The 17,504-nt window shown below is 33.2% G+C and overlaps 1 protein-coding gene across 9 annotated transcripts in view; it reads left to right on the top strand.

The window, feature by feature from the left end:
- The window catches only part of FBXW7 (F-box and WD repeat domain containing 7), a 198,894-nt gene that overhangs the window by 126,875 nt on the left and 54,515 nt on the right, over positions 1-17,504 (top strand). Inside the window, exon 1 of one of the 9 annotated variants that reach the window (XM_006190083.3) lies at positions 12,050-12,397. The exons of the other annotated variants lie outside the window; for them this stretch is intronic. Coding sequence (XP_006190145.1) covers positions 12,251-12,397 — 147 coding nt within the window. The 5' untranslated portion in view covers positions 12,050-12,250. Of the gene's footprint in view, positions 1-12,049; positions 12,398-17,504 lie in introns of those variants that run through there. 9 annotated transcript variants of the gene reach the window in all.

Genomic DNA, 17,504 nt, shown 5'->3' with positions numbered 1-17,504 from the left:
TATTATAACTAATTTCCATCAGAGATTCCTTGACTATGCTGAACTGATTTTCAACCAGAAAATCTTCTTAACCTCACTTATTCCCCCATCATAGTTCATAGGAGACACAAATTCAAGAGGCATAGGGGCCAGAAAGGTAATTTAAATGAATGAAACAGACTAAATATAAGACCCAGGGAGCCAAAGCATCTCTAAAGGGGATGACTGTGAAAACTGTGATTCTGACATTGCCGTATTTTCCAATTTTTCAAAATTCACTGGAGTTCCATATTTTTCTGTGATAATTTCTCAATTTTTTACATGTTGGCATATACATTTTTCAAAAGCATTTCTGTGGGTTGGTTTGACCTATGGACCACCTATTTTCAGTGGACACTATATATGGAAGAAGAGTGAGCTGTTCATCACTCATTGCAGAATTAAAACAGTTTGCACCCGGTGCACATCCATTAAGGGCATTGAGGCGGTTGGAGTGGAAGTGCAACATACATAGTGTATCAAGTGTCTTAGCAGGGACCTAAGGACTTTTTCTTTATGAATTTATATACTGGTTTTAGGCATTGAGCTGCCAGATGAATTAGCCGCATTTAAAAGAAATTTGTATCCTAATTTTCACAAGGAATTTGAGATGGGCTGTATATGGGAGAAATACATATAATAAAGCGATCAAGTGTACATGGAAATCAGAACCAGGAAAAATACTGGAGTAGACTATGAAGACAAGACCATGAGAAGAGTTAAGGAATGAATTATGAGTTGGAGTAAGCTGTTAATAGGTTACCGGTTAGCGACTCATAAGGGCCTGCACCAGTATTCTTCAAAGTGTGACCCATCAGAACCATCTGGAATGCATACTAAAAATGCAAGCTGCTGGGTTACACTCCAGAAGTACTTAGCCAAATCTCTAAGGGCAGGATATTTTTAACACGCTCCCACATGATTCTAATGGAGGCTAAAGTTTGCACAACAGTAGCTTATTAGTTTGTCTCTGTGCTTCCTTGTGATAAAATTAAGAGGAGAGAGTGCTGAGTCCTCTCAAGAGAAAACGTGTCAGTCACACACGCACACGCACGCACACACACACACACACACACACACACACACACACACACCTTTTCCTAATACAATATAAAAGGAATTTCTCACATGGGGCTTCATGATGAAGTAGACTGTGCCCTCAATAAGGTAACATCTAACAAACGCACCAGTGCTTATCAGTTGTGGTAAGTAGAGATTGTGATCTCTGAAGTCAGACTGGAGTTTTCAAATACTAGCTCTGTTACTTCATGGCACTTTAATCTTGGGTAAACTGTTAACCCCTCTTGTAGAGTTATTTTAAAGATGGTAGTAGTATCATAATAATATAGTGTTATTGAGAGGATTCAATAAGATAATGTTTGTAAAGTACTTAGAAAGTAACTGGCAGATAGTAAGTCCTTAATAAGTATTAGCTATTGTATTTCTTAAGCTTTATTGTAATGCCACAAGACTGTGCTAAAGCTAGCTTAACAAACTAGTCCAGGCTAAATAATGCTATGCAAAATACTTTTAGTTTCAGAGATATGATCTCTCTTAGGTGAGTTGAAACCGATCCACTGATTTTTGTTTAAATTACTGTGACTTTTAACGTGCAGTCCAACTCTTTGATATTATAAATTTTGTTAGTACTAACAGTGAAGCGCTTTTGCTGTCTGACAAGTGTTTTTATTTTGTTTTCTTCCTTTGGTTGTTAATATTGAGCGTAGAAGGAATTTGAAAGAAAACGTAAAAGTGTATTTGGTAGTCTTGGGGCTTTGAGTCCTCACAGAAGGACTAATTCTGTTCTATTATGCTAGTTTATTCTATAATGATACTTGGGTGTTCTTGAATAGCTGGAACCAGATTCTCTTTGGTACTTTTGTAGACATTCTAGAATTACTACTTGATACTATAGAAAATGCCTACGTTTTTCACAGTTTAGAGATTATTATAAATAAACAAAAGCAGTCATTACAAATAGAAGAATAGTTTCAGTCAGGTTAAAATAATCTCTATTTGGGATGTATTTTAGTGAATAAATTTTGTAAAATGTTAGTATAAGCTACTAGATATATCTAATGTAGAATTGTCAGGGTGGCACCTTGCATGTAAACTTCAACCTCTAATTACCTGAAATGTAAATAGAAGAATGCTGACAATTTTCATAGATCACCAGGGCTAAAAATAATGTATAAGATTAGTTGGGGGAGGTCCCCAAAAGATTTATTTCATTGAAATGTACCATGTCCTTCTGTTCATTTGGTCTTTTCTGATGCTATTAAAGGTAGCTTCTGTACTTTAGAATAACAATTGCCTTTAGCAGATGCTTTACTTTCAAAGTGGAAAATGCTTTTTTTCCCCTGTGTTTCTGGTCTGAAATGGCAATTTCCAGTTATTGAAATCAGGTGCAAATGAAAAATGGAAGTACGAAGAAAATACTGGTGAATTTGGGAACTAAGTGCCAAGAGTTACTCATTTGCTTTATAGATGTTGGTTTTATATGTCTGCATTATGAATTTAATTGTCAAGAGTGAATTGTTTGTACTTCACCAGTGTGCTGCCATCTGTCTTAGGGTCTAATAAGTGACAAAATTAGATATGCTGAGGTACGTCTGTAATGTTTACCACTTACAGTTTCGGTTTTCTGGTTTATTTCTTATTTATTATTTCACTCTGTTAACTGGTATAGAAAAAGAAGTTTAACACTTTAAGATAAAATTATTATTCTATATCATTCAGATATCAGTAATCTTATATTTAATCTTTATTACATTTTTATGCCTCTTTACTCCAGAAAATAACAGAGCAGAGATTGCAAACTAGTGTCTTACATAGTATTTTTTAAAACACATTTAAATTTGTTGCCAAGGTTTAAAAATCTGGAGAGTTCATATAAAATACTGATTTTTCACTTTCTTTTGCAATTGTGGATGGACTGTGTGGCCTTACTTGCGTCCATGTGCTTATATGACAACAATCAATCGCACCTTTTAAATGGGCTTTCCAGGCCTTAAACAACTGATCTCTCTCTCTCTCTCTGTTTTTTGTTTAACCTGCCTGCTCCTCTAGTTATTTTGAGTTTGCTTAGAATAAAGACAAAAGCATAATTGTAGGAAATGCAAAAGTAAGTTGATTTTTCTTTTATTTGTCACATATCAAACTAGTTTGGATGTAAATCCAAGTCAAAGAAATACATAGCAGTTTGTCAAGTTTACTATTAATATAGCTAGAGATTTGCTAAACACCTCATTTCTAATGGGTATTATCAAGGTGAGAATTTGACACCAAAGCTTTTGCCCCTCCAGATACCTATTCATTTAAATTTTCATTCTAGAAATTATCTTTTCCATTGTTTTCCTGTTATCTTTGCCGTTCTTATTAAATTTTGAAGTTAAAATTCTAGTAGGATGTAGTATCATATTGCAACAGTAAACCCATGTTTTTGGTGCTCCTTGTTTTGTAAGATGTTTCAGTTATCTGCTGTCACCTAACCATCACCCCAAAGCTTTATGATTGTAACAAACAATTATTTATTATTTCTCATTGTTCTTGTAGGTTATGAGTTTAGGAAGGGATCACTTTGGGCATTTTTGATTCAGGGTTGCAGTCAGATGGTGATTGGAGGTGGAACAGCAGGGGTCTAGAACAGCTGAGGGCTAGCCAAGAATCTCACTCTTAATAGAGTCTCAGGACTCATCCAGATAAGGTCTTTTTTTAACCTGGGCTTGTTTGGGCTTCTTCACAGCATAATGGCCTCAGGGCAATCACACTACTTACAACAGAGCTACCTTGTAAGTATTCCAGCAGGCAAGGTGGAAACGGAATCTCCTTTTTATGACTTAGCCTAGGAAATCACCTTCTGTCTTGGTTGAAAGGAGTGTCGTAGTACATTGTAAGAAGAGCATGCGAAGATGGGGGATATTGCTGTGACCATCTTTGAGAAATACAGCTCACTATAGGAGGTCATGACATCTTTGCTCTTAGAACTGTTTTTGTTTTCATTTGTAGAGGAAAATCAAGCTCATTAAAACAGATCCCATTTACACACACACACAACACACACACACCCCTTATGTAGTACTTTATTTCTGTTATCCTAGCAAACTTACATATCTGAAACATACGTAATAAAAAGTGAATCTCCAAACAACTAGATTTAGAAAGTAATACAACTAGGTTAGGCCTAACATTCTATAGAATAGAATATATGTTCTATTACAAATCAGGAATTAGATATACTAGGGTAAAAAAATCTCAGCTCCACTGCCTGGCAGCTGTGTTACCTTGGGCAAATTTTTAAACCTTTCTGAACCTCAGTTTCCTTGTCTATAAAATGTCGGATAGTGATACTTCACAGCCTTGTCATGACATTTAAGTGAAATAAAAAGCATGATCTACTAGGAACTCTGTCCGTGTTTAATCCTTCCCTCACGTCATTGTACCAATCTGAAATAATGTGTATTTTTTCTGAGCTCTGTAGCTGCAGACGTCCTTTATATCTCTTTACATCTCCTGTTGATCTCTGGTAGTCAGTCTCCTAGCATCCCTGGCTTTCTCCTTCCATCCCTAGATCTTTCTGTTTCAGGCATAATCAAGGGTTATAGGGATTGAGTTTTGTTTGTCTTTGTTTTTAATCTTTCTTGATAAATAGTGTTTTATTTATTGGAAGAATAAAAACTTAGACTGTCAGTTTAATTTAAACTTCAGCTATGAAATTAATAATGATACATATCAGATGATGTATTTTGTTGAATTATGTACTTTTCACAGTGTAAAAAGGCCAGGGCTATCAATTGTCAGCTCATCCAAGAGTGAGACCCTAAATATGTATTTTCTATAGCTAAATTCCATATTAAAGTATTTTCTATGCATAAAGTTAATTCTGTTCTTAAATTTGATGCTGAGGTGAGTACTGACAAGTGAATATTTATAATGAATAATTTATTCAGTGAATACTGTTAAGTCTCACATGTTTTAATAGCATGTTACTGAAAATTATATAATTGAAGTTGTGGAATTCATCTCACTCAAAATAATTAATTTTTACTTAAAATTGCATCAGAAACTCTCAACAGTGGGGAAACATGATTATCTCCCCCCCCTTACTATTTTGCTTCTTTAATTGTTAACACTGTCAAATATCTTATATTTCCATTTTATTTTTCATAGGATAAATTCCTACAAAGTATTAAGCCATCAATTTGGTGACCTTCCTGCATTATAGCTTAGTTTTTTTAAGCTTAGAAAAAACCACCTACATTACTTACTGTGCTTTAAAATAATTATTAGTATTATGTCCTTATTTATTACTCCCTGGCCTACAACACTCTTCAGAATTTTTATAGGAAAAATAAATGATAAATTATATTTAGTTTAACTGAAAGGTTAATGACACTTTTATGCTTAAGTTTCTTCATAAAAGTAATTTAAATCATGGACCTTAAACAACTGATATTAAAAAAATTTTTGTCTTCTTTCTTACACTTAAATTTTATTTGGAGAATTGTGGGAAATTAAGTTGCTTTTAAATCACTCTGTCATCACATGAGGCTTTTGCATGACTGAAATACCTGTAATTACTATGTCATTTTTGTCATAGTTGACTTAAAGGTGTAACTATAATAATCATCTGCTAAATTCTTGAGGAGCAGCTGTGAAAGACCAATTTAACAGCTGGGGTAACCCAGCACAGACTGTAAGAGTTAAACTTAATCTTGAGACAAGTTATGTTATAGTTATTGAGGACTTCATACTGGGCATTTTTGAAATACTTAAAAAACTCAATGCAATAGTTGGATTTTTGTTTTATCACAAATATTTCTTTAAATGCTTAATGAAAGAATGAGGAAAAGTATCATTTTTAATATTAACAATTAAAATCCTGAGACGCAAATATGGAAATAAAACCCAAAGTTTACTCATTAAAAACAAAATCAAATATACTCTCTATGTCACTGTTTATGCCACTTATAGTAAGTAGGAAAGGAGAAATACATTAAAAATATTATAGAATAATATGTAATCAGAAAAATTCTGATATTTTTTCTTGAATTTCATATTTAATATCATATTTTAAAAAATTATGCCTGTAACTTGTGTCATTGAAAATCTTTTCTTATTATATAACACAAATACGTATTCACAATACAAGGTTAGATGCCTGTTTTTAGAAGATAAACACATAAGAGAATGGAATCAGTGAATTTTATTTATAGATATATTTTGTAAAACTGTAGCTACTTACTAAACTATAATAAAGAAAGGCTCACCAAATTGACAACCCACCACATTACAAGAATTCTGGCAGTGTACTTGGTGCTATTAGAACTGTGCTGTATTCTTAAAGCTGCAAGGAACTTCATTCTTTTTCATTTGATCCAACATCCTCATTCCTCATTCTAGAAATCCAAAATCTGAGACAACTTAAGAGACTTACCTAAGGTCACTGGTTAGTGGTAGAGCTGAAACTAGAACTTAAAATTCACCTAGTATTTTTTGTATACCAGTAAGCTTACGTGGAGTATTAACTCCAGGTAATCTGGCTGAAAGTTGATTGAGCTAACAGTTTAGTCAAGAATAATTTAATTGTAAATAAATTTAGTTGTAAATAAGTTAATAAATAGTTGGGGGTTTTGAGTCATAGTGTTTCTAGTGTACTGTTTCATTATCATTTTTAAAGGCTTTTTTGGTTGGCTTTTATATAGTTTACTTTTTAACTTATGACTTTATTTTCAGCTAGTTATTTTAAAATAACTGGAATTTTCCAGCAGAATTTGGAAATAACCTAAATGTCTAGCAATCAGACTTTGATTATATAAATCAAAGCAGGTACAATACTTTATGTAACCTGATATTGGCAGCATTTTACTTTCGAAAATGTTGCATATATATAGATATATGTAATGCTTTTATTTTGCAAATGTCTAGTTACCAGGTCACATTTTTATAGCGCTTGTGTAAACTGTATGTTCTGTTTCAGAACCCAAACTAATTTCTTTTAAGTAGTTAGGGGCTACCCTAGGTCCCTAATAAAGAAAATTAGCAAGCAGTACAGTAATAAGTTGTGACCCACTAAATGTTTATGTGGATATAATATCTTAAGTACACTGTAATTGGAATTTGTAATCTTTTCTTAGTGAACACTTCGAGCATTTAAGTGTCTCCTAAAAATAACATTCTGGTATCTAAGGTGTAAGGAAAGACTGAAAACAGTGATTTAGATACAGAGAATAATCTGTCTCACTCAATGTCCCTGAATAAATGAGTATGCTTTGTAATACCATATTCTCATCTCAAAAAGATATTGATTCTGATTTATGTCACTTACGTAGTGGTATAATTTTTAGCATCTATAATTTTTCTGTTTCTATAGAAGAGTAAGTCATTTATTGCTTAAATTAAGAAGTAGTGCATGATACTGAATTTAAATGGCATATGCTAGTACTCTCACTTTCAAAAGTTTTTATGTTAGACTTTGAAAACTTCTGATACAGAAAGTGATAAGTAGGCAAAATATCTTATATTGAGATCTTCTCTTTACCACAAATTCCCTAATGCTGAGTTCTTGGGTGGATAATCAGTGATGTCTGGAATCTTAAAATGCCAAGACACAACAACTGAGTTGCTACTGCTTAATTTTTAGATAGAATTTTGACAGAATTGTGGAAGTCTAAACTTCTAAAACTTGTGATTATGTTTTATAATGTTCTACTCCAAAGTTATGACAGGTGGATTTTAGAAGCTTTGCTTGCTTTCTTAGGGACTTTTTTTTTAATTGAAATGTAATCTACAAAGCTCTACGTGACTTTTTTTTTTTTTTTACAGTGTTAGTAATGGCAGCTAGCAATATTGAGCACTTACTAGATGTGAAATATTGTTCTGTGTGTTTCACTTACATTAACCAATTTGATCTTCATAACAGTCTTGTGAGGTAAGTTCTATATAGAGGAAATTGAGGCACAGAGGCATTAATTTAACATCATACAACTAATAAGTGCTAGAACCAGCTTTGGACTATGGCAGTTTGACTCCAGCGTCAATATTCCAACCTACTGTATCATACTTCCTTAATACTTACTGATACCATCTTAAAAGAGCTTGTCTGTTTTGAAAAGTCTCAGTTTGGGAAGGGAGTTAATAATTGAGACTATCTTACGTATTTTTAAAAGGATAAATAAGACTAAGACTTTGTTTTTTTTCCTAAACACAAGGAGCTAGCTGCATTTTAAAATATTAACAGTGGGGATTCTCCTACACATTGACTATAATTTCCCTCATTTACTAGGGTTTTCTTCTGTATTTGAAGATTTTGTATTTTGAATGTTTCCATGTTGATTAAGAACATTGCTTTAGAATTATTGTTAACTTGAATCCTCAGAAAAAAAAGATGAAACTTAATAGTTTGGAAATTAGTACTCTGCTCAATGACTTAACAATGTCTTATTTTTACCAAAGTGTATTTTTGTAGACGCGTAATTTCAATATTGTGTTTGCTTGAGGTGCAGTGCTCTGTACTATCCAGTTGAGGGCAGCTATTTACCGATTTAAAAAGAGTTGGATTAGACTATCACCGCTTGTGTTTATTAAACCTTGGTATCTAAGTGTAAAGCGCAACGTTTGATAGATAAAATAGCCTTAATCTTTACTCCTGTTATTATTGTAAGTAATTTCTTGAAAATGAAAAACTAGTTTTACTTCATAATAATTTCTGCCCTCTTAGAAACAGTAAAATGAACACTGTTTATTTTAGTTCTGGTTTTCCCAGTCCAAATTTTTTATTAATTCCAGCTCCCCTCCACGAGTCCCTTTTAGGATCAGACTCCAAGAAGATTAGAGAGATTCATATCTTCCCTATCTTTAAACTATCTGCATGTAAATACATGTGATAATAAAGTTCTCTGAGGGCTTTTAAATATAAAAGTGAAAAATTATAATTTTCAGTATGATTATCTTTATTAATCAATGAATTAAGTGAAAGTTAAATTTGGAGTTGATCTGTTTGATTCATTTTTCTATGCAGAATGAGTATGTTAAACTTGCGGAATGTAGTACACTCTTCTAATTTTTCCGTGTTGGAATAACACTTAGTTTAAATTAGATCTTCTGTGTTGTTCCAAGAAATGAATTTTGGGGGGTTAATGAATATCACTGAGACAAATTTTTTGAGAACAAAGAATGTCAGGCTATATAACACTATATGAAATATTAACAAGGTAGGTAGGCACTGATAGTAATTTGGGGAGGGGGCATTCCACAGGAGCTACTTCAACAAAGGGATTTTTCTAATAAGGAGAAAAAGACACAGTATGACTGAAGGTTATGTTATACACACAAAAAAGATTAGACTTGTGTTAAGAAATAAAGTGAGGTGGGGAGGTATTGCTCAAGTGGTAAAGTACATGCTTAGCATGCACCAGGTCCTGGGTTCAATCCCCAGTACCTCCATTAAATAAATAAGTAAGCCTAAATATCCCACCCCACCCCCCCCAAAAAAAAAAAAAGAAAGGAGAGGAGGGGAGGGGAGGAAAGGAAAGGAAGAAGGAAGGAAGGAAGGAAGGGAGGGAGGGAAGGAAGGAAGGAAGAAAAAAGAAAAGAAAGAAAATGAGCATCAGAGGAGATGCTGAGACTAGAATGAGGCTAGAGACATTAATTCTGCCAGGTAGTAAGTAGTCTAGTGGGGCCATAGATGTGCTTATCTTAGACCAGTCTCACCTTTTGCTTACAAGATTTCTGGTACCCTCTCTTCTATGCCTAGATCTCTGTTATTTATTTTTTTTCAGTGGTTATGGTTGTATTCTTAGTTGTTTATTTTTTTTATTGAAACAATTTTTATTATAATTAAATACCTATAACATAAAATTTTCTATTTTAATCATGTTTAAGTGTATAATTCAGTGATGTTAAGTATATTCACAATGTTGTGCAACCATTACCACTGTCTCCAGAAATTTTTTCTTTTCCAGCAGAAATTCTGTACCCATTAAGCACTAACTCCTCATTCCTTTCTCCCTCTAGCTCCTGGCAACCATCATTCTACTTTCTGTCTATAAATTTAACTACTCTAGGTACCTCATATAGGTGAAATCATACAAAATTTATCCTTTTTTGACTAACTTATTACACTTAGCATTATGTCTTTAAGGTTCATCGACGTTGTGTCAGAATTTCCTTCCTTTTTAGGCTGAATAATATCCCACTGTATGTATGTACCACATTTTTTTCCATCACTGGTTACTTAGGTTGTTTCCATTTCTTGACTATTGTGAATAATGCTGCTTTGAACATGGTTATACAAATATCTGTGTGTGTGAGCCCTTCTTTCAGTTCTTTTGGTTGTATACCCAAAAGTGGAATTGCTGGATCATGTAGTAATTTTTTTGAGGGAACTATATTTTCCATAGTAGCTACATCCATTTTGCATTCCCACCAACAGTGCACAAGGGTTCTAGTTTCTCTCCATCTCTGCCAATGCTTATTTTTCTGTGTGTGTGTGTTTAAATAATAGCCATATTAATAGGTATGCATTGTGGTTCTGGTTTTGATTTGCATTTCCCTAATGAGTAGTGATACTGAGCATCTTTATGTGTGCATATTGATCATTTATATATCTTCTTTGGAGAAATTCAGTTGTTTACTTTTGTGTAACTAAAAATGTCACCTCTGCTAATAACTGCATTTTTGACTACATTTTAAATTGTGGTATCAGAGAGAGGTGAACTTTTAAAAAGTAGCATTATGGTAGGACTTGGGGTATTTCTTCTGTGTGGATTGATTTCCTAGTAACCCACTTTAGTAAGACATATCTCTCCAAAGTCAAAAAAGTACGCCCATTTCTGACATTCTTCTTTGTAATTCTCTTCATATCACATTCTAAATTCCCACTATAACAGTCCATAAAAGCTATTGGAAGAAGAGATAAGTGAAGTGACTACCTATTGGAAGAAGAAAATAGAATGGAAGGAGAATCAACTACCTGAACATTGTGAATGGATAGTTCACATCTATTATCTATCATCTGTTAAAACTTCTGTCAATTCTCACACTAGGCTTTTTTTCTTACCTTTATAACAGTCCACTTCTTGGATTTGAATATGAAATGTAGCATAAAGATGAGTTAACACTGGCATAAGTAGTTAATTTAAGGAAATATTTGAGATAATACTGACAAGTTGAGGTTAGGGCCACTTTGAGGAGTGTCTTCATCTCCAAACTTTGTCTTAGGCATCGGGGAACCATTGAAAGTTCTTGAGGAGTGGATTGTACACCACATTCCCTCTGCATGTTTTAGGAAGAGTTACCTGACTGTTAAGAGAAATCAGGCCCTACAGATTTGTGAGGAACTGGTTACTTATTACTCATTTTATTATAATTACTTTCCATCACAGGTTGTCTTTATAAATACTTGGGTTTTTAAATATATTTAGTCGGTCACATGACAGTTAATACTTTTAAGTGGAATTACTAAGTGTTTCAGAATTATAGAGATTGAACTGGAATTTGCAGACAACTAAAATGTCTCCTGGTAAGATTAATCTGAAGTGTGTATTAACAGCTATAAAGAGCTAGAGTAGATTATGTCTTAGTATAAGATAAAGAATGATATGTATCGAAGAGGGAAAGAGCATGCTTAAGACAAACACTGGAAGATACAGTGCTCATTCTGAATATATCTGAGATAGAATAAATACATATGTATATTTGGGGGACATGCATAAACACTGTCCTTAAATTTAAAGTACAATTCAAAACTTACCTAAAATGTTAATGCTGATATTTGGGTAAGCAAAACTTAATAAGATATTCAAGAGAAAATACAATATTTATCTTTTGTAATTTGCTAAAGAAAACTTTACTTTCACTTTCTAGGGAGTACCTAGGTTAGTCACTGGAGAAGTTTTCAGAGGGACCCTACAGCCCAGCCCTGCTGTGGTTGTATTCGCATTACTGACTGTGCATGGGAGGCTCACCAGCTGTCTGACTGGCAGGAGCAGGAGCTTCACTTCAGTAGTTTATAATTCCTGGCTATTCTAGGATAGTTTGCACTTCACCAAGCCTCAGACAGGTCAGGACACTTGGTAGGAGAAGGTTGAAAGACAAAAGCAGCAGGCCTTGGGTTCTCAGCCTTTTTTTTTTTTTTAATTCGAAAGTTATATTTTATTTTGGTGGTTAGAGTTTTTAGTAATGTGCCTGTATTACATGTAGAGAGTAATCATCAGCCAAGAGGAATTTTAAAATGTCAAAACCGGGAAAAGCTACTCTAAACCATGGCTTGGTTCCTGTTGATCTTAAAAGTGCAAAAGAGCCTCTACCACATCAAACTGTGATGAAGATATTTAGCATTAGCATCATTGCCCAAGGCCTCCCTTTTTGTCGAAGACGGGTAAGTCTCACATGTTTGAAAAATGGAAATCTTTATTTAAATGAACTGCTTCTGCCTCCTTTGGTGGAGAAATGCTTCAACTTTCAATTGCTGCTTACAACAGAAACTATCAGTGCATTATATAGCCAGTGAAAACTTATCTAAATGATAGTTTTAATAATATGACAGAGAACCTTGAGGGCAAGGTTACCCAATTCACCTTTTTGTCTCTTTCATTTATTTTTATGATATTAGAATTCTTTAAACTTACTTAAAGTTGGCAAATGTAAAAAGTAGGTTTTGAAATATGTTGGCAAATACTAAACACCCAAATTCGTGGTTTTTATTTTGTGGTAAAAGCAAAAAAGCTGATGGTACTGTCCTTATGCGTGGGAATTGCAACATTTAGCTCTTTTTTCAAGAGTTTATCTGGTACTTTAAACTGTAATATTTTCAAATCACTATTTCTTAAATTCAGACTTAATAGAGATATTACTTTTGCTGTTATACAAAATAAAAATAGCATGCTATTGTGTGGCAGTTACGAATCAGTTTATATATAGACAATCCTGAACTAACAAACATTTTGGAGAACTCGTGCTTATCTGTAATCAGGTTATGATCTATTGAATGTTTTTCAGGATGACATTCTCCTACTCCCCACCAAGTTTTGACCTTGTTAATATTAACAGTTTTGTTATATTTTCTGAGTTACTTGGTATTGCCATTTTGAATTACTAGCTAAAGCGATATATTTTTAGATCTTAAATGTGTTTAGTATCCTGAACACACTAAACCAAAAAAATATAAAATAAAAAACCTGTTGGAGACTGAGTATTTGCATATATCAGTGCTATTAGTGTTTTAGTTCCCTTTTTAATTCCCCACCCCCTTGCTTTTTTTTTTTTTTTTTAACTAAAAGGGAAACATTCTATTAATCAAGTAGGTTAACTCCTAACTCTCTAACTCCTAAGAAATCTTCCTCCTCCTTAGTAAAGAGAATCTTCTATTTGCTGGGACTTAAATAGCTTTTGTGAAAATATGTTTTCTAGTTACCTTAGTTCTTTTTGAATTGTTTCTGCTTCTACTCTAAATGAGTGGTGGCCATGTTGAATACATTTTGAGTTTTAAATGTAATACAATTTCAACATTGAAAATAGAATATAAGTATCTCTGTCACACTCCTGTTTTCTTCTTTACTATGTTTTCAATAAGTGTTTCTTTTATTTTGTCTTCTTTCACTTTGTCACTTTTCTAACTTCTGAATGAGGTCTCTGCTCTGATTTAAGCATTTACACAGAGGCCTCTAGTAGCTTTAAAGTCATTACTAAACTAATTTATTGTTTTAATACTTCTATGAAAGAAAATACCAATAGAAGTAAATTTTTGAATTAAGGAAAAGAAATGTAGATTTTTTTTAATTAAAGAGTTAAGATACTAACACTCAAGATAATTTTGTTCTTTCTTATTGAATATCTCTGATGGCCTTAAGTACAGTACATGGTAGATTATGTATGTTTTCTGTCTTCATCTTTTTAACAACTACATGAAACTTAAAAGGCTCAGGAGCAGATTCTATGAGAAAAATTAATAGAGAACTTCAAGGCTTTCCCTCAGGGCTTCCTAGGGTCACTGTTCAGTTTGACTTTTCTAAGTTACTGTTATATTAAATTATAGCCTTGCATTGATAATAATGTAATATAATAATATATTAATGCAATGTAATAATATTTGAAAAAATAAAATTCAAACTAGAACGTTTGTGGGAAGATAGTTAAAAAATAAAATTAACACATTGAGTTTTAGACTGCCTGCCAATACTTTACTATTGCATAACTCATTGACTCTGACTACTAGAAATGTTAGAGGGATAGTGTAATTATATCCTCTCCCCTCCTTTTTGCAGCTGGTTAATTTAGGTAGCTTTAAATTGATTCACATGCTCTTTGTTATTTAATTTACTAACCTTCCTTTGGTAATGTTAGTTAGACATTTTTAGTGCATTTTTATCAAAGATTTAAAGAAGACTTTTTGTGTGATATGTAGTTAATCATATTTTGTATCTAATATCTAATATGCCTTTCACATTAGGCATGTTTAGCTTGTTTGAGTCAGACTGTTACACACTGACAACGAAGTATACAGACTTCTCTATTTTTTAGGCCATTTTTTCCCTACCAAGTAGTGAGCTAATATATAGTGATCTCTCACAAGACTGTATGTAGTCTTGACCTATTAAAATTTGAAAAACGTGTTATTGCCTCTCCATCCATCATAGGGGTTGATCCATTTAATGTTACACAATGAAATAATTTTGAAAATTTTGAAAAATTCTGTAAAATGGTTGTTATAACTACAACTTCAGTTTGTAGCTCTTCAAATGTTTTCAGGAAATTTATTTACTTCACTGTTAAGTATAATATTAGTCCTGGTAGTCTATGTTATTAGCATGTGGATTATTTTGGTTTCTCATCAGAGATATATAAGTCCTATAGGTAATTCTTAGTTTCAGGAATATTTGAGAATACTTGTTGAGTATATAACTTTATTCTAAAAGAACTGATTGTCCTTTAGAGGAAGAGAAGATTTATAGGAACTCGCTTACATAAAATCACTGGAAAATTGTTTTATTTTTCTTTGAAGTTGAAATAGCTAATTAGGATAATACTGTATTTCCTAAATCCTAAGGTACGTCATTATTCTACATTTTAAACACATAAGTAAGGGTACATCTTGATGGAATTTCATAGCTTATCCTACAGCATTTTTTCTTTCTAGTAATAAGAGAAGGAATGTACTTTATGATTAATAGTAGTGTGTTAAAGAATTTACTTCAATACTTAAACCTCATTTATTAAGTCATTTTGGTTTTGTTTGGAGACTTTTAAACATTTAAAATATTCTCACAAAGTTATCCTTCAATGTTCATATTTTGGTAGAAATTTCCAAATGACATGCAACTAGTGGTTTATATAGGGCTTTTAAAGATGTCTGCTTGATTGTGCTGGTTTATAGGCAGATAATGTTTTTTAGGGCACCTTATATATTTCTTGGGTTTGAACCATGTACTGATTGTGTAGCATAAGCATCAGCAACACAGCTGACTAGGAGAACAGGGTAGAACTGCTGGTGGGAGTAGCAGGGAGGTGAGGTGGGGCCATCGTGGTACAAGGACTTACCTGAAACCTAAGAGCTCAGGCAGTAATGAAGTATATGACTGGGATAGTTGAAGTAACTTTGTAGCGATTGTATTTCATATCAAGTTTTGTTTAAAATACCATACTTAAAATAATTTTTCTTTAAAGTGAAAATTAAATTAAAATAGAGTATTTGTGTCATTTGAGAAAATATTTGAGTTAATATTACTCCTGTGTATTGTTATCATTGAGGGTTGGCTTAAATCAGGGGTCCACAAATGTTTTCTGCAAAGGGCCAGCAACTATTTTAGGCCTTGCAGACCAGCTAGTCCTAGTCACTGTTAGAACCACTCAGTTCTGCCATTGTAGCATGAAACAGCTGTAGGCAGTACTTGAATAAGTGGGTGGATGTGGTTGTGTTTCAATAAAACTTTATTTATGAAACAGTGATATATAGGCTTTTATGATTACAATGATACTATAGTAAATCTTGTGCCTGTATCATTTTGCTTGAATATAAGTTTCAGCTAATAGTAAAGTTTTAGAGATTGTGAGAGCCATATATGCCTTTCATTTCCTTTAAAAACCCTCATTCTCTCTCCTAATTATTTTGTAGTGATGTAGAGAAAAAAATTTGTGTCTAATCCCTAGCATTTTAACATACTGTTTATTAATTTCCCTCCTTGATGTACAGTAGTAGTATAATAATGCTGTTAATAATTGCTGTCATTTTAAAAGAACCTGCTGTCTCTTCTAGGCATTGTTCAGCTATTTTGTCTATTTTAATTCATTCTTAAATGATTTAAATGTTTGTTAAGTACTATAAGTTAGGTATTATCTCCACTCACTAGACTAGAAAACTAACATTCAAACAAGTTACCTCTCCCCAGTTTTCTTGGTAAATAGTAAGGCTGGTATTTAACCTCAGGACTCTAATGTTGCAGATAGTAGCCATTCTCTTTCTACTATGTTTTGTGACCACTGTATTTTTTTTTATGAGCTTTTTTTCAACTACTATTACATTAGTATTGTGGAGGTTAAGCCTGGGTGCCTATCACTTTTGACATTGTTTCTTTGAGAAAATACATTTGAAGATTCTACAAATAACTTTTGGTAGCATGGTACATTTATAAATTTAGGACTTTTTGTGTAATCTCTTTAAGACGTTTCATTTGTTAAGTTACCCCATAGATTATGCAATGATTACAGTCATAAAAAACTGGAAATATTCAGACAGTATGCATGTTTGTTGTCTTTTTGTAAGCTGAGGGATGATACCTGCTAAAGAAAAAATATGACCCTTGTTAAAATCGTAAGACAGACTTTATTGAGGGGGACTGTCATGATAGGTACAGGGACCTCTACATGGGGGGTTCACAGTAGGAGAGACAGATTGGGCTTAACTCTTAATATAACAAAGAAAAGTGAAACTTTATAGCCAAAGAACAGTGGGGGGTCAATGGGTAGAAAATTACTAAGAGGTAACTTCTGGGGTAGAGAGGAGATTCTGGTTAAATGAACTTAACCAAGGTGGTCAGACGTCACCTGGGGGATGATAAAGGATAGTGAACCCAACAGATATGGAGAGGGAGATACCAAGCATGACTGATTCAGCAGGATTCTTGCTAAAATTTGGTTCATGAGAGCATGCCCAAGGACAGGGTCTAGTTGAAAAAGAGCTCAGAGGATCCTGACTAAAGTTTGGTCAAGGAGAGAATCTTTGTCACACATCAGGGTCTGTGTTTGCAGACAGCAACTCAGAACAAGGTGTCTGGCAGATTAACCATCCTCAAACTGCATCAGTTTGTTCAATTAGTACTTTTGAACTTGGTGACAAAAATTAAAAATAGCATTATACCTCTCTTACCTCAATACTCTTCTTGGATTCAAGTCCTTCCTTCATTGTTGAATTATTAATGATACTAATTTCTAAAAACCTATATTCAGAATGTTGATCTCATCAAGAATAATGTAATTTGTTTTTGTATGTA

Source organism: Camelus ferus, chromosome 2 (genome assembly GCF_009834535.1).
Source record: "Camelus ferus isolate YT-003-E chromosome 2, BCGSAC_Cfer_1.0, whole genome shotgun sequence".
NCBI lineage: Eukaryota > Metazoa > Chordata > Mammalia > Artiodactyla > Camelidae > Camelus > Camelus ferus.
Note: the sequence above shows the minus strand (reverse complement) of the source record. Positions and strands in the feature narration are given on the sequence as shown.